The sequence below is a fragment of the Acyrthosiphon pisum genome, chromosome A3 (genome assembly GCF_005508785.2).
Source record: "Acyrthosiphon pisum isolate AL4f chromosome A3, pea_aphid_22Mar2018_4r6ur, whole genome shotgun sequence".
Classification (NCBI taxonomy): domain Eukaryota; kingdom Metazoa; phylum Arthropoda; class Insecta; order Hemiptera; family Aphididae; genus Acyrthosiphon; species Acyrthosiphon pisum.
The window spans coordinates 41,575,796-41,602,421 of NC_042496.1; the positions used below are offsets into that span (position 1 = coordinate 41,575,796).

The 26,626-nt window shown below is 31.9% G+C and overlaps 1 protein-coding gene across 5 annotated transcripts in view; it reads right to left on the reverse strand.

Moving 5' to 3' along the window:
* The window catches only part of LOC100159728 (facilitated trehalose transporter Tret1-2 homolog), a 78,753-nt gene that overhangs the window by 14,398 nt on the left and 37,729 nt on the right, over positions 1-26,626 (reverse strand). For all 5 annotated transcript variants that reach the window (XM_001946395.5, XM_016805220.2, XM_016805221.2 and 2 more), the window contains exon 3: positions 15,217-15,296. In XM_001946395.5, the coding sequence (XP_001946430.1) occupies positions 15,217-15,296 (80 nt within the window). The remainder of the gene's footprint in view (positions 1-15,216; positions 15,297-26,626) is intronic.

Genomic DNA, 26,626 nt, shown 5'->3' on the forward strand with positions numbered 1-26,626 from the left:
TGGGATATGAAAAAAAAAATGTGTAAGTACCTACGATAATAATTCGATAGTTATCGGAAATAATAAGTATGTGTACACAATTGTAGGGTAAATTATTAACGATAAGAATATAAGAAAGACATTGTGGTGAATACATTTCGAATTTCCGAACTTCGAATGTAATAATATAAGATATTATTTATTATAAATAATAAATATATATTATATTTATTGATGTATCATTATAATTTTGTATTTAATTTACGTTCTTTACAAAGTCTTAACAGTTAACAGGACAATCAAGCAGTTGATATTAATGTAATTATAATAAAACATAATATCTTATTCGTATTCAAGAAAATTTTTTTTCATAAATTTGTAATGTATTCTGGTTTTTTTTTTAGGGGGGGGGGGCTCAATGCTCTCTGACAGTTTTTGGTTAAAATATTATATCTAAAGCTCCCCGTTGATTTAATTCTCAATTATCAGCACATATAAGTATCATCTATTGCAGTATCATTCCGAAATTTTCAGTAGGTCTCAGCTGCAGCCGTATCACAACAACAACAAAAACAATAATAATAATTTATCGATGAATAAGAGATGCACATTTTTTAATTGCGGGTATAAAGTTACATTATTATTATTATAGACATCAATTATATTATTGTGCGTGTTGTGATTTTTTTTTGTCTTTGGCTTGTCGTCCGGGGCGTTGTTTACACAAATACAAAATAAAGGGGAAACTATTTGTTGTACGACGTTCCGAAAATCGAGGGTCCATTGTTCGAATGCCATATATTATTGTTGTCATCGATGACGTGGGTGTACGAAAAAGATGATGATCGTCAAATATATATAAAACAATGTACTTTTAGCGATCGACAATAGTGTACAATAATAACGTGATGAAGAATCTAATGCGATCATCGTGAGAACGAACCATTAAAGAACACACTACATTGCATACTGTACGATTATGATGATGATGGCGAGTGGTGACTTTAATTAATTATTACGGACTCGCGATGAAAAAAAAATATTTGTACGGTTTAAAATGTACGGCTGAAACATAAATACGCGCTTTTTAAGAGATAATAATCACCATGATATTATTTTTACTAGCCACAATAATTTTTTAATTTTTTTTTTTTGTTAGATTTTGGTAAGGGCCATACTGGCCGGCTCACAAAATAATATTCAGCTTCTGGATTAAGTTAAAAAAATTGTTATACATTTTTTTTAAATCAATTTGGTTCCTTATCTATATTATATTAACTTCGACTTTACCGTAGGTATGCACTTTTCTATTAAACTAACGAATTAAATTTGTTTGTCACTTCTAATTTTTTTAATCGCACCATTATTCTCGTACTGGAAATAATGATACAAAAACACAATTGCGTTTATTGTTATGATTTAGAATATTATAATATTATAATATAGCGATAACGCCATGATTCCGTTAGATTTTCAGAGAAACGGACAATGTCGATTGTCAAACACCGAAACATTATTTACTATTTAATATTTAATAATTAATATTGTGATAATATTGTGCAAGCGTAAAATATTTCAGACGGGCATTACTATTTATTAAGGTTGGGTTATCGCATTCAACGTTATGGGATTCACATTAAAATACCTAGATAACAATTAATAGTATATTAACTATCTTTTTGTGCTGAATTGACCAGTACAGAAACAAAATATTTTATGAGTGTTTCATCGAGACGATTAGTATAATTAATATATTTTTATTTTACATCGTTTTTATACATCTCACTTGCAACGATTTTGTACAGTCCAATGGTTAGCAACCCACGACCCTCATTATTGTAATTTGATGTGGCCCACGAGTAAAATTTACAATTTTTACAACAATCACGAACTAAGATAGTATGGACTGGAAACTGCGAATTAAAACGTTGTTTGTTTGTAGGTATCTTGTTAAATTAATAAACCTTACTTAAATAAACTACATTTTATATGACTATACATTTTTGTTTAAAATAAAATAAGGTATATTCAAATTATATTTATTTTTTGGCCTTTGACATCAAAAAGGTGCTGACCCCTGCTGTACATAATAAGTAACTGGGTGAATGGGCAATAATAAGCAATAATTACCACTCAACTAACGGCAGATTTACAGCGAGTTATATCTATACGTCATATATAATATTATAATATAATATACACAGCAAAATACATAATTTAAAAACTGTCAAAATCGAGACAGAAGACGGCGGCAAGCGAATCGAACATTTCTTTTTAAATACGTATAATTTATCCATCATATTGTAATCATGACTTTATCCCGTGGCTCGCATATTAATAGAGCGTGTTTTCTGCTGCTGAAGACCGTCAACAATTAAATGGTAAGTTTTTTTAAATTATTAACCATCGTATACGGCTCGTAAATATAAATAGTAAAAACTTATCCCAATAGGTGTATCGAATACAAATACTGCAGTTTAATATACGATTTAAAAATGTTTTTATTTTTATTTCAATCGCGACTCTTGCCGATGTGTCAACAACAACCTACACGTGCTGTTTCATCAGGGATCGACCTTAAAGTTAAAACCCCATCGATTTCACAACGATTTTAATCCCAACCCCGCGGTCCACAGTGCACTGTCGACAACCATCGCTGTGATGTTGCTGTATATTTGCATCACGTGCTAAGGAACAAATACTATAATAATATTAAACCTCCACTTAAAATTGGTATAGGTACCTATACGATAAATAGTAGATTCCGATTTGTTTTATTATTTTACGACACCTTATCTAGTTATTCTAATTAGAACGTGAGTCGGCTTTGTTTTGGCTATAAAACTATTCTCAATTATTCAAACAAACTATAACTGATACCTAGTGTGTTAGTTGTGATGATCATGAACGTCATCGGATACCATTGGACGCGTTTCGACGAACGTTCGAGACTATAGTATGCCACGCTATATATTAAATTATACTATCTGAATTAAATTGATAACTAACGTTGAGCTGACCTACTGGACAAGACCAGGCCCAGTGGGAAAATGTCGACGGAGACACGGACAATTTAAAAATTATAGTTATTTGGAACACACATTCCCGTATTATACGTAGTTTTTGCAGAAGTTCTATAACTTTAATTTATGTACATTGACGGTCAGTTTCCTATATTGCCTATATATTATTGACAACCAATTCGGGAGAGTTTTGGAACTAAAGTTTGGCGTTTAAAAATGCACAAGACTTTTAAAGCTAAAAATGAATTAAGTAATACACTAATTAGGTAATAGGTTTTAAGCTTTTAAAATAATTAAGATCTTCAAAATTTGATACCAAGTTAATTATTATTTACCCTTAAATTCGGCATAATTGACTACAAATAGACAGGCACAAAATGTGTGGGTGTATAACGGACCTGTAATCTTCATGATACATACATTTTACGTAAATTAAAAAAGTATAAAATTAAACCGATCAATAAATTAATCATAATAATACAAGTGACATATCATTTTTGTTTAATTTATTATTAAATAAAATACATGATAATTGATAATACAATATACCAGCCCCGAAAACCTAAATACAAGGAGCAGCTCTGCATTTGCCCAGTCCGCCCTGGAATAACCTAGTTGTCAATTCAACATGGCTACCATAACTATGAGTTTACCTACTCGGCTGCAGCAGTACTATTACATTCTGACCCGCGACCGTGTTATAAATATTTACCTCCGTGGGACACGTTTTTTTTTCTTTTTTCTTTCACCGCCGGATTTATGAGGGACTTTGTACGATTTACGACGACGATAAACCCCGGTCTATATTATATCGGTGTAATATCTGTTGCCGACATGCAAGAGAGCTTATCCTATGACCACCGATGCTGCAGACCGCGTGTCAAATTTCGAATTCTAAACGGAACCTCGCCATCTTCCTCCACGCCACTCTCGTCGAACGTCCTCGCCGCGGCATACACACGTATTGAATATTATTATAACACGAGAAGGAGAACGTGTCATCGCCAGATCGCATTAATAATAACGTCATCGCGAGGCGGACTCGCGAAATCATATCGAAATCGAAATCGCACGAAATCGTATTAAATACGCGTGGTGTCATTATTGTATAACGATATTGTGTATCGTCTGCAGCAGTAACGACAGCTCCGCAATACAGATATAATATATAGGTATGCGGTCCGTGGCCGGAATCTCTAATACTAGGCGTATTATTATAATTTATTATGATAACGTGCTCGTCGCGCTTCGACCTAGGTCGGGGACGTCGGTCGCGGCGTGATAATAATAAATTAATTTTGTTTTATTTGGGACGGATACCGACAGAGTCAGCGGAATCGACACGGAGAGAGCGGACGACCTACGGGTATTATAATAATAATATCGTATTGGCACGTCGCCCGAAAGACGCGCGCGCCCGGCTGAATTATTTATACGGTTACGCGGCGGCGTTTCGAGACTTGTGGGTTGCCGCCACCGGTGCATGTGTTAAAAGCAGACGACCACTGACCAGCGAGTATAATATCATTATGGTTCGAAAATAATACGGAAATACGAGAGTCCAACGCCCCGCCCCGAACTGATCAGAACGAGGCGGAGATGAGCGACAAAAAGCGTAGAGTTGACATTTGACGCAGTACAATAATAATATATTATATTGTGTATTTTTCGGATTGAATTTTCACGAAAATCTGCGTGCCGGCAACGGTAAGTATTCCGTTGGCTAATCGAATAGGTCGAACACGCCCGCGGACGATTTTTCAAACCATCATTAACAGACTTGTCAATATTGCCATATAATAATATACATAATCGTCTTTCGTTCCGTATAATATTATACGCATATGCAAGCGTGAATTTCCGACGAGATACATCGTTTCGTTTTGAATACGAGCACGTGTTGCCGGCGTTGTGTTTATAATAAGTACCTAATGCACGTTGTACACATTGTTTCCGTATATGGTTTCAGACAATGCGCATGCTGTAAGTATGTGTAACCGCCGCTCTGTGCGTCTATGTATTACATTATTATTATTATGTGTTGTATGTGAAAACATGGTTTGTTGAACAGCGCGAATTTCGTCTCGGGTTTAAATTTTTAGTTCATAGCATAATAAATAGTATATATTGCGGCACGTGCACTCGTGCTGTACACTTTTTGTTTCGAATGAAACCCCATAAAAGAAATCGTAGGCCGTTTAGAGGACGTTACGCCAATGAGGCTTGTTATCTCGGTCTCTCACACGTGGACACGCGAGGAACTGAGAAAGAAGTTCACGATGCGATTTGTCATAAACATGGTCGATTGACTGACGAGTCATATTATAGAGCTAAGACAAATATAATAAAAATCGATGAAAAAACATCTATAATAATGTGTCACTTTATAAAAATGTCACACCGATAACAATTGTGCAATAAAAGGTGAATAAGCTCTAAAAACACTCTCCAATAATAATATACGCTGCAGATCGTCGTCGACTATATGGATGCCTCTGAGTTTTGTCCTAGTCATTTTTTTAAATACACCAATTTTCCATCCCAAGAAACGTTCCAGATTAAAAATAATTACGAATTTTCATGTCCGATCGGTGATATTATAATATAAAATCTTAATTTTAATTATTATTATTATTATGTATAACTACTTATATAAATGAAAAAATATACCATATAAACAAAATTAATCAATACATTTTTTTTACATTTGAAATCTGTTCTCTCTATATATAATATTTGTGTTCTTTGTAGCACTGTACTTCTTAATTTTATTTAAATCTAAAATTGTATATAAATTCGGGGGAACACAATAAAACATTGTGTTTAATATAATTTTGAATAACATAATTCATAGTTGTTTGTGTACCCAAGTACTCTGTGAAAAATCAATCCACAAATATGTAATGGAAATATTGATTCAGATGAAATGTAACAATATCTAATTCAAATCAAAAATGTATAAGCACAATTGGAAATTAGAGACAATTTTAAATTAATATTCCATATTTTATAGATTGTATGTACACAGTACATTGAACTATTATAATAAAATTAATTACATTCCTAAGTCAAGACAATTTACTATTATTTATTACCTCTAATAAATAATTTTTAGCTTGGGGCGGTAATCGGATATCCCTTTAAATTACCTGGGAAAGATCTAGTATAATAAACCACGGTGTGACGTCCTCTTATACGTCTGGATGTTTGGTAATCTAAAGGTCAAATTTCAAAAGAAATATGCACTGATGCAGGATGGTAGCTCGATCATTCCATACACGCGTTCATTATGACAACTATAAAAGCTCCACGATATTATTTCAAGCGAATCCTCAGATCTCAATCAATCTCAATCAATCTCAGTAAATCCTCCGTGAAGATTAAATGCGTATGAGAAGGATTCTAGGCACCTAGGTATACGCTTAAAATATCGAATAGGTAAATTAATATAACACTAATATATTGTTACGGTTAACGAAAATGCGAGATTGTACGCATATATGATGTGATAATAACCAAAAAATGTAAATAAATCCAAAATTAAATAGAATAATAATAATATTATATAGAGCTCCGTCCGGCCGGTACGCAACGTTACAAGGCTACAACTTGAGCAGGAGACGAATTACAGTCAACGCGCCGTATTTAGGTAGGCACCTATGTCGTTATTATTATTATGATTATAACAATATTGTAAGGTTAACGCATAATAGAAAATATTCATTAATGTATTTTATATTTTACTCTCGGGCCTCCGCTATTGTTAAATCATATATCGTTATAATTATAAAATTATTATTATCATCGTTTCGGGGGGCACTCTGGGCGGCAGCGCTGGCTACTAACGAGCACGAGCCGACGAGGTGTATACCGTGTTACCATCTTTCGTTTGCTCGTTGTCACCGCCGCAATCACGTCACGACGAGCGTAGTATTTAATAAATAATATATTATAACAATGGACGAATTTCTACTTTCTAGACGCCACCGATTCGGTTTTGTGATTCGGAGATGAGAAAATAGAAATAAATAATATATTCTTACTCATTCGTTATTGACGCGGACACGAACGGAATTATAGAGTCTATCCTATATAGTATTGTGTTCGCGAACGGTTTTACCACGCAGAAATGCAGAATAGATGAAATCCGTCTGTTCTGTGGTTTTTAACTCGGTTTAGGTGTAACACACACGCCGCAGTTCGTATTATGATATTATACGACGTGTGAAATGAACCGGCACAGAGTTGTGTACACGATTTCCGTCAGACAGATATGACGCGTTGACCTGGTAGAGTGTTTAAACAATAATCGCCTATTATAATATTATAATATGTGTGTTTTGTGTAAAAATCGTGTTACAGTGTTGCAGTAGTTGTAGGATATAGAAGAAAAAAAAGCACGACAGGCGAGTTCGGTGTACCTGTAGTTATATTTTTTTAACGGTGTCTATAATATCACTATAATGTTCTAGGCAGATGTTCAAAACACTATTATATACGAGCTATTATCATGCATATATCGTACAGTTATATATTTATATAATATAATATCATATATTATGGTATATACCCGTAGTTATATCACACGAATCGATCTAATATTATTGTTAAATTATTTTAATTTCAAGATTTTTTTTCATTTCGTTCTAATATACATGCGTCATACTTATAGATCAATTTTATAATTTATCAAACGAGATCATACCTACCAACGTTACGGTGGCCTAATTTGTTGCCCTTGTAATATACAATGTTGATAACTAAATTTCCTCATCGAATTAATACCTCTAATTCCTCTATAGTATACGAGACAAGTATACGATCGAAAAATCTTATCAAAAATAAAATATTTTCTTATGTATTACATCAAAATAAAATGATGAACTATATTACAATATACATATTATATTGCATACAAATGTTAAACGTACGCACGATCCGCGGTTACCTATATATACATATTAAAACCACGTGGTTACTTACGTACTACACGTACTTACGTCATAATTTCATATTTAATGTTAGAGTTATTGCGTGTAAACACTAAACGCAATATGAATTTATACTATGACGACGAAGTAAAATAATTTGAAACAAAACCAATAATAAAATATGGTACATTATCTACAGATATTAGTATATTATTACAATAATGTAATTTATGTATCAATACAAAATAAAACTAATATGCGTATAATATTGCTATATTACAACTAAGTTAGCCAAGTTAGGAAGGCAAGTACCCATCAATTGAGTATTTAGATATGAATTTTTAGTAAAAACAAAACACATTCAGAACAAGATAAACATACAATATAGGTACCTAAATATATATTACCACAGTTTTTCAAACGTCATGCTATATTTATACTCTAAAAAAAGCATTATTTACTAACAAATTGAACAACAACTATAAGAAACGTCGTTTTTTATACGCAGTAAATAATATAATCTTCCACTCACGAGTAAATGAAAAAAGTTTTTTAAAAAAATAACATATACCACGTCCCTATGTACCACCACGTATGCCTATCGTTTACGAGAACGAAACGCAAATTATTTGATATAATACCATTATGAAAAACTGTAAAACCAGTTTCGACGGAATAATGTGTTCTACGGTAGTGATTGACAAGAGCTACTGATACTAAACAAGGTCAATGTACGTATTAAATCATTAGCTGTAATATTTTATAATATACTTTATTGCCGGTCGGCTTAGAAAGAAAAAACTAAAAAAGAGCATCGTGTAAAGCAGTAAGACATAATATTTTGATAGGATGCGGGATCGACTATGATAATAGATCCAGTAAGTCGAATCGTCTCGGACGATAATTCGTTGGCTGGTACGCGCTACTTGAAATATTAAACAAGGGAAAAAATACATTAAACGAACGTCAATAAAAACGTTTGGGGTCCGGACACCAGGACAGACATCGTATAGACACAATATAATAATATTATATCGTCACAGTTCGAAGACAATTTTAAAGGTCAACGTACAAGTAGTGACTGGGGCGCGTGTAATATTTTAATATAATATTATAATATAGCCTCCGAGACCGATTGTATGTGCACAATAATGTTGATTTGTTGACAATCAAACTATGCGCAAATAACCGTGTGATGCCTTCGTATATTATACATATCGCAGTCTCGTTATCTGAGAATATTATTTACCAATAAATAATTGTTTATAGTGGAGTTTATCATCACGAAAAAATGCGTTTGAGATAATAGTTATATTATATTTGTAGCACCGCGAGCGTAGAATAATATATAATTTTGCGTCGATTTGACATTTAATTCGTAGCACAGCGGAAAAGAAAACAAATCATCAAGGTTTTCGTCGGTGGTAATGATTATTATGGTTTGTATAAAATATGTACCTATAATATTATATTGTATTATATTATTACAATATTATATCCTCGAAGACGTACGGTTATGTCCATATTCGTCAAGATGACCACCCAATAACCTTGTTCAATAATAATGTATATGACAATATAGGTAAAGTAGATATAATTTTAAACCATCGTCGGAAATTGATAAGTGTTTCAACCTAGAATTATGATTGTTTTTATACTCTTACGTAAAAATAAAACATATTTTAAATAAATCTATAGGTATAGCATGTTAACAAAGTATTTACCCTATAAATTATACGATAAATATAATTAAGTAAGCCAGTTCCCTACTGTTATTAGGTAACTTAAAAAAAATATTCTCGTGCGTTTTCTTCAATTTTTTTAGTTTTCCAATCCACATTAATATATAATTAACTTTTGAAATGATTAGACAGTTTTATTAATATTATACTACATAATAATATCTTATATTGTTATTTGATGTATATATATATATATAATATATTGATCAATACATAAAATACGCGTAAATAACATAAGAAGTGTTGTACACGTTTGAGACGGTAGTCGTCGTAATAGTAATTATTTGAAATTATTATAACGCAACCGGTTTATACATGGAAATGAACACCATCAAACTAAATTGCTTAGAGAACACAATAATTTATATTTTAAACGGTTCTTAGATTTTTGAAATCAGAGAACAGATGACGTTCAAAAGATTTATCAAAATGTAACTATATGCCCAGTTCCTACGTCAATTTGCGTTGAATTTTGAATTTTAGAACACCACAATGTTATAGTAATATGTAATTTTATTTCGAAAAAAAATGTAAATAGATACCTAAGTAAGATATAATTTTGGAGGATTACTATTAGAATACGTCATAGTAGTGGTGTACACACGCGGGAGTGGATAAAAACTTATTTTTTAATTTTAGAGCTTTAGTTGTTTTAGACAATTAAGCTGGATTAAGCCTGACTGTTAATAAAACATATTTATATAATATATATATTTAATATAACCCCGTATCCATTGTTGATTTCTGTATACACAACTGTAATACATAATCTTATATTTGTGGATATTGAAATATAACAATGAATGAGTTAATATTTGTATTTGAAAATTAATAAATCCATATTATAGAGATGAAAATTAAACATTTTAATTTTTAATATTAATGACTATCAAGGTGGATAATAAACAATTATAATATATTGCTATATATAATATAATATATAAACCTAATAAAATGATGTGTTTGCATTTATATATTATGATGAATGTCACCATCCGTTTTTCGTGTAAATATATTGCACTTGACACAGTTTAATCCAAATTATCATTTTGTAAGCCAATGTTCTATATTTACTTAGCTTTATACCTATGCAATTATACTTAATCGTTATAGGTATCGAACGGAAAATACGAATTACCAGCAAAAAAGTGGAACACGTCGATTAATGATTGTATGATTTATGGATACAGCGTAATAGTCACTCGTCGTGTTCTTAAGCTGACAAAATGCATATCAACAAGTTGGGACTTTGTTGGATTAATTAAATTTCTAAAAACGTAGTGGATATAATGTAGTATGTACCATCTAATACCGAAATCTTATAATATTATAATGTTGTGGTTTGCGGTGTGCTCAGACGTCATCCGAATTAGTTGGAATAAAATGAAGTCACAGTAAATTGTTTTCAAATAATAATAACAAGTAGACTGAATATAATTAAGTAAATTGTTTTTTTATACATCAAAATAAATTTATATATTCATTATTCAATCTAAATAAGAACAAAAATATAATCGTAGAAAATAAAGAGATTTATTGAGAGTATACTACACATAATATTCTATCTAAATGTAGGTAGGTACTACATAAGTTAATAAAATAAAAAATTCACTGATATATTATTTCGTTCAACAAATTAACTTTACAAAAGCCAACAGGCATGTAGGAAGATTTGTATTTACTCAAAAAAATATATGCAATAATTGACGATAAATACAATACTACCTATGTTATAAAAGTTTAGACGGTTGTTTCGACATTTATAAAAATGTAAAATATCAATGTTATGAACATTAATCAAGTATTTTAGGTACTATATAAGCTTAAGAGGATAAGCTTTAAGGTGACCTAAAATATAGTGTTACATAAACTGCGATGACAAAATAATATCACTATCGTATTGTTACTAACTGTGTATTTTTTACGATATACTCGATTAGCTAATCAATATTTTTGTTATTCCCGATTTACTGCAGTATGTGTATGTGTGTCGTATATTCGTATTACGGTTTAAAACAATCATAAGAGTGAGAGTATAATATATTATTAGTATATAATATAATAGGTGTATAATTATGCAGTAATACGAATGGCGTGTCGCACTGTCACGTGTATCATATAAATATTAATCATGAAATTGTATTCGTCGGGTTTGTAATAAGAACCTACTATTCGCTGGATAATTATTAATAATTATACGATATTTTCCTCATAATGATTTACAGATTTAGCACCCCGTAACCAATATAATATGACAACGCCTGCGGCCCACTCGGATCTTTGACAATGTTATTGTGGAATACTGGAATCAATAATACAGCATTAGCTTTGCCCTTGTACAGTATAAAACATAATCACAGCGGTCATTCGGCCTACCTACATAAATACTATACGAGTACAGAAATCGTACATAAGACTAAAACTACCTCTACCCACCGACATTATTGTACGTGTATAAAAAGTGCATTAAGTGTATAACCACAAGTCCACAAATGTATAACGCGCACGTTAATTTACCTGTTACGAAACACTTTGGTTTTTAACCGTATAATTACGTGTATAAGTGCTTATATATGTTATTATAAATGCGTTTGGGTACCTATAACCAAGCAAAATAGCCAGCACAGTGATAGCCATCGTCGTGGTAACGGCAACACGTGTATACTAATATTGCTGATGTCTCTAATCTAGGCTCGCCTCTAATCGCGGTTGGGCGATGTACCTCGCATAGTGCTTCTATACAGAAAGTATATGGTACTTGAACAGTGTTTACTGTTTACTTTCACTATCTCTAAGACCGTCTCAGAGCACATCGTCTAGTACACAGCTACAGAGTAGTGTAATAAGCTATATATTATTGCGGGCGATATTCATTTCATTTAATCCGTTAGAACAAAATGTATAATATATTATAGTAACAGACACTATACTCCAATTGAAATGCGATCGTGGTTAGTAATTGACAACTGTTCAAACGTATAAAATACAATATAATGGTACAAATGTACCATAATATACGACGTGATATTAAATTGGTAAACATTACAAAATGGCTATCGGAACTCTTGAAATCAAACCATCTTCGGCAGGCCACTGGCGGATCTAGAGGCTTCTAACCATCATTCTATAACCTTTTTCCTCGATATTTACAAAAGTATATTTAATAGAAGTATTTTTTTTAAAGGCCACCCCTCAGAATTCAACCCTAAATCCGTTACTTCGGACCCCGAGATCGCATATGGTTCGCATAGTTATTACTGCCACGGTGTTATAAATAATACTTTACATAGAAATATAATTCGCCATTATACGATTTTTATACCATTGTAGGTCCAACATTATTCAGACGTTTATAGGTTGCTCCGGTCTCTGTAGGGCGACGGACTAAAAGGCTTTTACAATTATACAAAACGATTTAAGGGGAAGGGCGTAATGGCGCGGAGTTGAAGATAAAAGGATTTTGCTCGTTGCACACTACAACGACCTCGGTCAACTGCTGAGTTTGCAGCTTACTCGTTACGTCGACTGATTGGATAGAGGGTGCAAGCAAGCGTCGAGAAGCTAACAATTTCAACTCAAAGCCTACCTTCACCATTACCCTTCAATAGGGACTGGATGAAATATGTGTTTCTCAAACTTTAACACAATGGAAAAATTTGAACTAGGTGGATACAGTTTGTTAGATTTGTTACGATACTCGTCGGAAAATAATTAATACTAAAATACCAAAAAAAAGGAATAGGTACTTATTGATTAATAATATATTTTAAACATGTCTTTTGATAATTATAATGGATAAGCAGTAATATAAATATTCAGTAATCAGAACGATGGAGTCGGACGGGAATGACAGTATACTAAAAAACAATTTTTCCTATATTTTGTAAGTTATTTTCAATGCGCATAACTCGTATCTATTTATTATTTTATTTTTTACGTAGGTATATAAAATTGTTTGGACACATATCAAAAAAACGACGGCAATAATGATTGCAGGACGAAAACATATCGACGATAATAAAAAATATAGTCGTAACTCGTAGATAACGCAATCGGCAATAATATTTACTATGAGATGGGTTGGCATTACGTAACTCACCTACACGTTAAATTCTGAGTTAAATACGCGCGAGTTATTGGACGGCGGTTGAGTTATTAAACGTTTTGGCCAGAAAATTCGCACTACTGCGGTGGCCGGCCGTGAGTTATACTCAGTCGTAAGCCAACAAGACAATAATACGAAATAATAATAATGTAGCGTCGTTCAATGACATCTGAATCACGTCGTCGCTCAATGATGAAAAAGTATTCCCCACGACAACAATATCATTATTATAATAATATTATTATACTCGGCGACGTTAATATATTATAATTAAATAATACGAAATAGGTTCCGTCGTCGTCTTCGTCCTATCAAATATAATAATAATATGACGCGATGGACAAATTATTATTATTATTATTGTCATATTAATTCCCGCGCCTCGACGTCACGTCGAATTATATTATGGCATTGTATATTTCTATATCAGTATAGTAGAATATTGTGGTACCCTATGTCTGTGTAAGTTCTAGTCGCACCCAGTTATGAGCATGTTGCATGTCAAGTGGCAACCACCTCCGACGGATAATCAACAAGTCGGTCATTTGTATCGTAAAATCTATTAACTCGCTATTTATAGATTATCCCGAGAGGGTGACACAACGCAGGCACGAACTCCCTGAGCCTTATTTTATTTGTATGGAAAAATATTCGATCGCAGTAATTTTCCACTTTACTTAATTAAAACTAATTAATTTCAATATTGCACTAGTTAAGTAATAATATCGAATTTCTCCAAATTAAAGACTCTTTGTCGTAATAATTTTCATATCTATTATCGGTGAACTATTGTTTTCCAATCTTCAATTCACCAAATCGACTTGTTTTCCCGGCAAAACTGGCCGTTTCGGGTGCCACTGTGCCAGCCACAACTGCTGGCCCGTGAGCGCGAATCGAAGCGAGATAATGAGAAAACCGTCGACACAGCCTCAGACGGACAGAAAATCTATTGTCCCGACGAGCGCAGCTGCTTGCACGTGCACACGAGGAGGTAGGCAGGTATAAAATTATACAATAACAATAATAATAATAGTAATCTACCTACCCACAAACAGACCGGTTTTCGCCCGACCAGATCGCACCATTATTATACACAATATACAGACGTACAGTAATATCGTGGTCGTCGTCGTCTCCGCGACGTGGTTACAACAAAGGTTTCTACACGCATTATAATTGAAACAGGTTGCGGGGGAGGGGGGTTTCGTGGGGCGAACTCTGTGCCTAGCCTGCCGACTCTATCGCGTTCCCCGCCACCCGACCACCAGCCGACTTGGACGCGTTGCTACGGGAGGGCTTTGGTAGCTATACATCCGTGTAGGGTTGGAAGGGGGATGCCATCTTTACAATTGATAATATTATAACATGGTAGTGTTATAGTAGAAAATATGATTAATATCTTAATAATAATATTATTATAGGTGGTAGGTACTCACTGGACAGCGCGGCGGCGTATTGTCTGAACTTCTTGCCCTCTCGTCTGGTGCCCTTCGGCCCGTTGACCGACAGCATGCTGCTGAAAACCGACAAATCCATGGTTGGTCCGGCGTTTCAGATATCTTACAATATTAATATACTGTTACACGGCCAAGAAAGGGGGGTTTTATGAAATAAGTACGACACGGCGAAAGTGGCAGCGCGCTCGGTTTGGTGTCGGGCGCGGAAAAAAAAACTAATATTATTATGTCAGCCGGCGGCGGCGACTCCGCGGGATTGATGCCTAGCACGTCTCGGGGCAAGGCGGTGTCGATGGCGTTATAAAATGTCGTTATACTTTTTGCGCATAAACGTGCGTGCGGCGGCGGCGGCGGGAGCGTGAACAGTGAACGCGTTGCGGACTCGCGGCTGTCTCGTACCGACTCGTATGCGGCGCTACGACGGCGGCGGCGGCGACGGTTGCTCTGGTTGCGCGCGCGCGGCGGGTCGGGCGGTGTGGGCGAGCGAACGCGCGCGCGTAGCGCTATCCACCGGAGCGACGGCGGACCCTCGTGCGCGGCGCGTGATCGCGCGGCGGGGCGGGGTGGGTGCCTGGCGCTGCGGGTGCCCGACGAAATTTGTCGCGAAACGTGCCAGAACAGCGGCGAATCTCCGCCGACGGATCTCCGCGATCAACACCCTCCGCGTTTTGCAGGGTCCAAACGATTTGGGCCCGAGTTTGCCTGGTCTGTGCCTATTAGTAGTACTTGTCACAGTACCCATACGGCGAACGTTTCATTGTAATGAAATCAAAATATTTTCGAAAATTGTAATTTTTCGTATATCGTGTTTGTTTTAAGAAAATTTGCGAAATGTTGAAATCCCAAACCGTTTGAGCCAAGTGCACGTACTCTCATTCAAGTACATTTTGGACGGACGGTAGGATGTCATTTCATCGGTTACGAGCGCGAAAATCGCGAGGGCGAGTTATTATTGACAGCTTCTGTACCTATGGCGATCAGAATAACAATATTAACCGAGACGAACAAATGGTAGACTGCACGAGTAACGTAACGTCATATAAATAATAATTATATACGTTTTAGACAATTTAAAGTTTTCGCCCTCCCCAGAAAAAGTTTCCTGCAGTTGTAGTATTTTTAAAAACGATATTTTTAGCGCCAGTACGGAAACGACGACGACACGCGGCGCAACGACGTGAGTGCGTTTTGCACTTGCACACATCACCGGCGACAATGACGTGTCGCGTGACCTTCAATGTTTACTTGTTGAAAATTTATTTTACTATCGCGTTCGTTTTTATATATATTTAGGTTCGTTTTTCGCATCTTTCCGGCACCGGCTGGCAGTTAAACACATTTTTATTTCTATCTCGTAAAACCATCATCATCATCATCATCATCATCATAATATTATTATTATATGTTTGTATAGTGCGTATGTTACTGTTTTTGTTTGGCTCGTTAGGAAGGATAATAATTATCTATCGTATACATCAACGAGACGCGCGCGAATTCATGTACTCACGATCACTGATCTAAAGGGATATTCATCAAGTTGATTCACCTGCTATCTGGGGTGCACACACGATAATAAATTAATAACCCACCCACATCATTCTAATCATTACATTTACTAATTTTATTGATTCTGAAAGTATACAATCGTAAAACGTAGTAACGAATGATACAACAACTTTTTCCCCGAATCCAAATTTGGTATTTATTTTTGAGACAAGATATATTATCGATAGTACCGATAATAGTGCAAAGTATAAGAGTGCAAGTAAAAACAAATAATAGCTACTAGAGTAACTCTGGTCAGGTTCTGGTAATTGCTACATAAAGTAGGTATCCCCCCCCCAAAAAAAAAAAAATCGAAAATGAATCTTGGTTGCGCCATTGGGTAAAGCAGCGAAAAGGGAAGATGTTTTCAGCAACCCGTAGAATCCAAACATACTCCATATTATCAACGATGACCACCGTTATAATTATATAGCATAATTATTTTACACTTCCTAAAATACTTATTATTTTATACTTAGTTGTACCTATATATTAATTTTGTTTAAAATGTATATAGTTTTAAAAATCTAAAATGAAATTAAGACTGCAATATTGTGTTTTATTTTATTATTTTTATTTGTTATTAATATCAAACGTTCCAATGTTCTAAATAACAGTTCAACCAGGCAGGTACTGTTGTCAGCTTTCAATTTAGGTATGTACCTAATGATTAAATACAATTTGTTTTTAATATTTAATCAATATTGTTACTAATTAGGATACAATATTATAAGCAGTTCTAACCAAATACGTATTTTAAGCTGGATTCGCCATTGCGACGAGTAATCGTATAATAATGTTCCACTGACCACACTGCGACAACCGACAAGCAATCGTATGATAATATTATGCACACTTATATACGTAGGCTGTAGGCAAGTGCGTTATTAATGAAACACGTCTTGAATAATATATTCATACTACAATATGCGTGGTTTGGATTAAAATATACAATAACTTATATTATATTATGTAGCACTCACGATTAGCCATTGAATTATTAAATCTCGGAACTATTTTTTTCTTGAATTATTCTCGGAAAATTTCTCGGTCGCAAGACGTACGATATAATATGAAGTGTATTGTACCAGTATTATGTGAATGTAAAACGTTCATTGGAAAACGATAAATAAAAAACCACGACGGTATATTGAAATAATTATTCTCCCGGAAAAGCCATTCGATTTCATTATTGATGTTTGAAATTTATTATATTTGTTACAGCGATGTTTATAATAATTAGCACGCACAATGTCGTAGAATCGATTTGTTAATGTACACACGCATGATAATTAATTTTTTTAAATTATCGAAATTATTATGCCTACCCAACTCATTATTCGTTTTTGACGTTTTTGTATATCTGTTACGTGTTGTTTACTATGTATACATTACTACATTATAGTACCTACCTACCTGATACCGTACGATGTACCTACATTCAGAATGATAAAATTATTAAGATGGCGTAATATTAATATTACCTATGACTGACACAATTTTCAGAGTATTCAAGATTTGATAAGATCAAGAGCTTAACATGTCATGAAGTTTTGAATTTATCAAACTCTAGTATTTTTATACACGATAAAATTATTAAGTTTATAGACCGATAGCATATGAGAATTGAGAACAGTAATTAATTAAAATCAACATTTGGACTATATTGTGACAACTTATCACAATATAATATAATATTATGAATGAAAACAATATAATATATATTTTAATGATAATTACAATATGTACGAGTATAATGATTACCAGTAATGAATAATGATCACTTTTAACTTGAAAGCATTATTGTTTTACATTGTAGAAAGTTTCAACAAACCAATGCACATATAATATTATACACTATAAAGTCAATGATCTACCTAAGAATTTAGTATTGTAATAAGGATTAATTCGTGGTGAAAAATCAGTTTTAATCACAAAAATTAAACAAGTATAATAATTTGTTCCATAATAAGTATATAGACGTATAGTACTTAATTAAATACGATGTAAAGGATAATAATTAATATCTTATCTATTTGAAAATATTTTTCATAGTATATTATACAATAGAGGAAATTATAGCTTATGAAAAAATAGACTTCGGTTTTATATTATTGGCAAAGGATACATACAATATTATTTCACTCATCGCTTTTCCTCAAAGAAAATGGTTATTACAATATTACTATCTAATACATTTATAGACAATTAGTTGTGATTATTCATTTTTCATAATTTATAATACAAAAAGAAAAAGAATTCAATCAAATAGCTAAAATATTTATATCACATATTTATACTTGTATATATATATACATTTTTTTAATTATACGTAAAAAAATGTTAACATATTGTTCTCTTTCTTTGTTTCGTGTTTTTTGCCATTGAAGTTCAAATTTTACCAAATTGAATATTTAAAGGAAAACATGATTTTTCATCAAACAATTTAAGTTAGTATGTTGTAACGAATTCAACAATTATTAACCGTAGAGACATCATTTTTCATCAGTTTTAGGTATACCTACGTATAATATAATTTTCTACACTCAATTAATTTTTCGGAATTTTTGACCAATTTGATAAATACCTATACCATCTGGCATCTATTAACACCATTCTGTGAACTACAGTAAGTACGTCAGTATCGATTTTTATACAACTTTACAAGGTATAATATGTAATGTTTTTGGTGAAAATTAGTTCATCCTATCGAATTAAAAAGATACCAATACCTAATAGTAAAAAAAAGGTTAATTTAATTAAAACTTGGCACGAAAAGAAATTAGATTAAAATGAATTTGGAAAAATGGATAGGTATTATAATATTGTGATGACGGTCGTTTTTGAGTACCTACCTACACAGAGAATTTTTCGAAAATCTATGACAATTTAGTGATTGTTTGGTAAAAATAAAATAACCGGGAAAGACACTCTATTGTATAATAGGTGTAAAGTATACAATACAACGTACACAATAGAACTTCACTTTTTAATAATGTATGTGCTTTCTTCGCCAAACTTTTATATTTTAAAATTTTGGTCAAATAACATATTATGAAGTATCATTTATTAATTTTCAACTACACAATAATTTACACATTTTCGTGAATTTTACGGATTTTGTAAAAGTTTGTACTTAAACGATTATAAAAAACTGTTGGTTATTTAAATTTGATAAGAATTATACTTAAGAGTAACCTATACATTACCTACTATTTCAATTTTTGAGCGTTTTTAATCATAAACAAAATTTGATCAAACATAAATATATAGAAAGAAACAAAAAATTCGAAAAATTTGACCTCCAATGTACCAACCAGATACAATGTTATACCAAAAATCACCCTTAAAATTGAATATTTAAACAATTTAACTGCTCCAAAAGGTGTAAACAGACACAACAAATATTAATTTTTTAAAACGCTCATCATTGTAAAACCACAAATTCATTCATTAATCTGCTCAAAATATAAAATAAACTTCTTCGAATTTCGAAATAGATATTGATCCACTTACATTATTCACACGGAATAGTCTTTTCATACAAAATGAAAATTGAATACATCCATATTAATTATGACTCATAACAGTGACCTATATCATTCAACCTATTATCACTCATTGATAAAGAACATATACCGTTCAATACTTACAATTAAAATAAATAGTAAAAACGAGTTTCCCGGCCTAAACGAATCAAATATACTATGACCATTTATTGATTAAAATATATATGATTTATTGAAAAAAATTATTTAAATGTTAAAGTGAAATTAGGAAAATGATCACATTGAGCATTAAATTGTATAATATTATGAGCACAATATTTTTATCACACAATTATGTTTTACTGAATAAATACATACTAAAATATTGTGATAAAAAAAATTTAATATGCTTATTAGCTTAATGTGAAAAATGTATTGTGTAATATGGTTCTTGTATATTTACAATGAGTTTTACTATTCATGAATTATCCTTTTATGGTTCAGGAGTATCAACATTTATTTTCCTTATAAAATTCCAATGGAATATTATTACTCAAGGAAATAATAATTTTTAAAAAGAATTATGCATACTCACTCGTTGGCACAATAGTTCCATAAAAAAGAGACAGAGAAACTATTACCTATAGATATTTTACAATCGAATATCTCTACTATGCGTCTACGACTTTTCTAAGATGACAAGCGACGTGAACACGCTGGAGGACTTTGATCTTATTATATTTTGTATTTATATATTACCAATGTCAAAATTAATGAAACGGTTTATTCTCCGGATTTTAAATTTAAATAATAATTCTAAAACGATACTACATATTTGCCTAACTTAAGTTATTATATTTAAGCCACAAAATTGATTTTAAATATTTTTGTTATGTATTTTAGTCATTTAATATTTCCAATTTGAGTTAAGTATTAAAATTTATTTAAAGGTAACGATTCGCATTCGTACTTAAAGTAACTATTGACTATATTCAAGTTAAAATATTGTACCAAGTAATAAATGAATAAATAAACCTTTGGCAGAGTTTAAAATCAAGAAGAAATCTTTAAAAACCAATATTGGACAACAGGAAAAATATTTCAGTTGAGTCACGTACAATTAAAAAGTAAAATCACCGTGGTCACTATAATATATAAAATCGCACCTATTACACATATATCCATGACCGAAGATAGTGCCATCGTCTTCCTTATCATTCTCATCACGAACAGATAAAAAATAATTTATGATTGTCATAACATCGAAGACGTTTCTTTATTATTATTCCATAGTGAAAAAATGAATTGTTTGGTAATAAAAATATTAAATAACTATCGATTTAATTATATTTAAGCCAAGCGTGCAATAACATATTGTAACTATTTGTATATTTGTCAAAATAATAGGTTTTTATAAGTAAGATTTTATCATTAATTTGTCTATATAATACTATAATACTCTATATACTATTTGACCGTATTTAATTTGTTTTAATTGAATATCGATCTCATTAGAGGTCAACCTACTTTGATTTTTGTACCTACGGCCATATTTTTATAGGCACATTTAATATGTACCTACACTATACAAACCACATCTGTATAATGTGCTATAGGTGTTTTAATCGAAATTTTTCTTTCGAGGTGTACAGCGTGTTCATTTCAACAAGCGAAACTGATGTTTCCAGTTGTTCTACTTAAACAATTGACCGGCGATCATTTAAACAATTTTTATGATTATTACTACGTATTTTTGTTTTCATGAAATTACCGAAATGGTGAATACGCGCACGGTTAAACCATTTATCCCAGAAATGCTATTGTTTCTCGACATATTTCAATCGAAGACTATATGAGGAAAATCCAAAAATATTTGTCTATACGTACCTACTAATTCCAAAGCAATGTTCGAGTATCATATGTGCCAACTTTTAATCCATAGACGTAGTATACTATATAAGCCTGGAAGTACGTATACCTACTAACTTGGTGTTTACTAATTGAGTCCATATTATACCTGAAGTCCTGGCCGGAAAAAAACTTGTATAACTAGTCGAATTCCAGATATAAACGAAAAATATTGCAATTGAGTCCGTAATTGGGAAATGAAAAATGTACCAACTGAGTCCGCGATCGGGAAACGAAAAATATTCTAATTTATTGAGTCCTAGGATTATTTTGAGGAAATATTAAGTCAATAATATACCTAAATAATATGCCAACTATGTGATATCGTTCATATAATTTTTAAAATTATAATAATACTATGACTATATAGAGCGGACATTTTTGATTTTGTTTGCACAGTTGATAGTAATAATTGCCGATATTATTTTATGCACATTGTCTTAAAGTCTGTAAATATGGAAAGAAAGATTTTTTGTTTTAAAATTTAGCGGGATTTAATTATTATATAAACTTGCTGGACTCAATCAGCTTCAGCTATGGGTAGTATTAATAGTATTATTATATTTTATTTCACGGGACTCAATTAGTCTGCAACCTAACTTAAAACAACCCTGGACTCAATCCGTTCTAAAAGGTTTTATTAGAACTCAGTTCACGTATCTGTATCAGTCTCTTTTAAATAAACTAGTGCCGCCTCGAAAATTTTTCCGGAGATCTCATTGTAAAACAAACAGTACCTATAATAATGTGTTAACTGTTTGACATATTTGAAAACATCGATTGCCATCTTAACATAAATTTAGGTAGGTATTTGTATTATAATGCACTGTGGAGAAAAACATGTATGAATGACGACGTTTAATATTTTAGTTGTGGATCGTACGGTTTCAAAAACATTTATAATAATCGATAATGTGCGTTTTAATATGCAAACAATACCTGAATATTTTCAACGCAGCATCATCATCGCTCTGTACAGTTTGAAAAAATTTACCAAGAACGGTAAAAAATACTGAGAAACGCGTTTATCAATCGATCAACAACATGTGGTTTTCGAATGTTACCGTAGGTATTGATTAATAATTGTTGTGCAACAGCTGCAGCAGTATTACATTATAGTAGCCTCATCTGTTTAATATTGTTGCCTAAACCTACATAATATTATTAATCATTATTATTATATTTTATAATATTGATGGATTTATCATTGTCCGCGAGTATGAATACCGTATACCGCGTAGACGGTCGATACCAGAAAACGATTCTCACTTGATTTCTCAAAAAAAATATCTACCTATATAAATACCGCTGTTATCGTCGTAGTACAACAATAAGACACGGGAGCTATTGACACTGTCGAACTATAATATTACCGAAATACCTAATGTATAGGTATGTAAATCATACGTAGTACGTACCTAATATGTTTTTCGGCGAGGACCCGAATTGCAGATACTGAAAAAATTATATTAAATCATAGGTAGTGTATTGTTGCCACAGCGATGATTCTATTTAAATTATTACATACAAATAGGTAGGACAATAAATACGAAAATGTTCATATGCATATGCCAATCGTGTCGTTTAATATTTCTTTGCCATAAAAGCTTTTTCATTTCACAAAGGATAGGTATGCATCGAGAGACATACATTGAATCGTGTCGTCATAATTTATAATACCGTGTTTATATCACAATTATAATATTCATTCTGTATGCAGTATTCATACGGTGTTGTACGTCCTACATATTAATATTAATTGATTTGTAACAACTAATTATATTGACACCGCCAAAGACAACCCTTCGGAACCCTCGAATTATGCGACCGTTATACGAGCGTGAAACACGTTACTCAGTGCGATTTCTGTATTATTATATTATTATTTAGGTACACCGTCATTTGTACAGTTTTTGCACTTTTATTATTGCTGTTAGACGACCACGACGAAGAAATACAGTCGATTCGCGGTAGCTCGAAAACCTCGAATTTTTTTCTTACCCCTTGAAGTGTTTTTCAACTTACGTTTGAGGTTTAAGTCGAATTTATTTTTTATACCCCTCGAGATTCTAGTTACTCGACTGAATAGTTGGTTAAATCAATTCGGTAATTGACGGAAACCTCAATGTACGAATCGACGAATCAAATAATAACATACGTCGTTATGTAATAAAATCATAATAATTATTCGACTTTATAAATTATAGTATCATCACGCGGTACCGTATAAAAGTTATTAAAATATTGTACAACAAATCAAACGAAATCGTGTAACTTTATTTACTGTAGTGGTTATGTCACCGAACGCTCAGTTGCTACGAGTTCCTATGTATATACCTACCTCCTATTACGCCCGACTAGGGCAATTTTGTGCGATTTCTTTATTGTAAACGTTTCGTACGATTTTTTTCGATACAATATATTATTATTATTATTATTATTATTATTATTATTATAAAACATTTCAAGGGATTCTTATAAATTGTAATTTAATAACTCAGTGACTGTAAACACGCACCTACTGATATTTTTCACTCTCGGCGATTTTTTACGGAATCAATGATTTTCTGTCATTTTCGAAAGCGATTGCGTGTCTAAATATTTACTGCAACGTCTGTCGGACGTGTGTCAATATGGCGACACTCAATTTTATGAAAATTGCCAAATCGTTATTAAATGATAATAGATTTATTATTACGCTGACCATACGTATAATAAAGGAGGACATAGAATTAATAATTCGATAATCAAGAAATTGTAAATCAAAATCAAATGTGATGTATGCAATCGTGCATAATGCAATACGATGTAAGGGCTGGCTACGAGGCTTATATTATAATGTTAAATGTATACAGAAATTAACCTGTCTAGATTTTAAAACTTAAGTCTGTAAACGGTTTATACAGGTATAATATTAGACTAATAATAATATTATAAAATTAAATAATTATATTGCACAGTATATGATAATAGTGTTTTACCTTGAATAGCTATTAGCCTTACAATAGGTATAGTAATTTCACAATAAACATGATTACGCCGATAGTATAGAATTTATCAATATTTTTGAAACGAAAATTATTTTTTGAGAGTATAAAATCACATTTTAAAGGCATAATATAATTGTCTTATTAATTTGATTGATTATTCGATAAATTAAAACAAGCTAACACTAATATAAACAAAAAAACGTGACTGGGAGTAATCATAATTAATTAAAAAAGAATAATAATAATTATGTGTAAGTATAAAAAGTACATAACCACCAATGTGTCATCACTGAATATGAATGTTGACATTAAAACACAATTTTATTTTAAAAGCTGATGTCTGTAACAATAATTAAACTTCGATAGCTCGATTGCTTTAAAGCTCGACTGTTCAAAAAATAAATTATTTATACAATCATTTAAAAAAATTTGCTATGTTTATAGCTTTTATTAAAAAAAAAAAAATCAATATAAATTTAGATCAAGGAGATGAATAAGTATAGGTACATGTATCTACGTTTATTTCCGAAATCCTTAAAGTCTTAAATATAAGCATTCTCAAAAACCTCTAATAGGATGGGCTTAAAATTAAATTGTAAATACATAATAATTTTATATGTTTAGAATGGAATATAAAAATACTAAATTTTGTTTTGTATTAGTTTATTTGTTGCCTTATTCCCTATTGGCAACATCTATGTTATAGAAGAATTTCTAATTTCATTACTTTTCGTTCAATTTTTATAATAACTTCTTTGGTTAAGGGCATAACAAGGTATATTGACAACATGGTGAATTTAAGAGTACATAAAATATTATTCAATTTCAAACTTATATTTATTTACAGAAAGTATATAATAAATCACAATTAACTGAAATAACAATTAAGAGGAAGTCAAACCCACGTGCGTATTGCGTAATCTCAATTATAAAAGGATTAATAACCATTTTTTTTTTATAAAATTTATAATCTTATTAACGCATAAAATAGCAAATTTTACGGTCAGAATAATCCATTTTATTGAGTTATTATTAAGCATATTTAAAAAAAGGAATTTTACTTAACCAAATTAAAGGTAAGAATATTATTATAAGCTCCACGTAGCTATATGCTTTTTACTATATTTTTATTATAAAGCATGATAAGAGTATTTTATAATTTACGAAACAATTACAATTGTTGACACTTTCAGTACTCAATCTCAATTCTCGTTGTTAAAAAGTGAAATAGTGCTCATTCGGGTTGTAGTTAAAAAAAAAAAAATATAGGCGACTTATAAATGACCCTAAACTACACTTTAAAAAAATATTATAAACCATTATTATAGAAATGTTATGATTTTAAATAGTAAAGGAACAAATGGAATACGCATACTAATATACTATTATTAAGCATTTAAGAAACTATAGAAGCTATACATGGAAATATAGGCGTAATCTGGGGTAAATTCTTGGGGG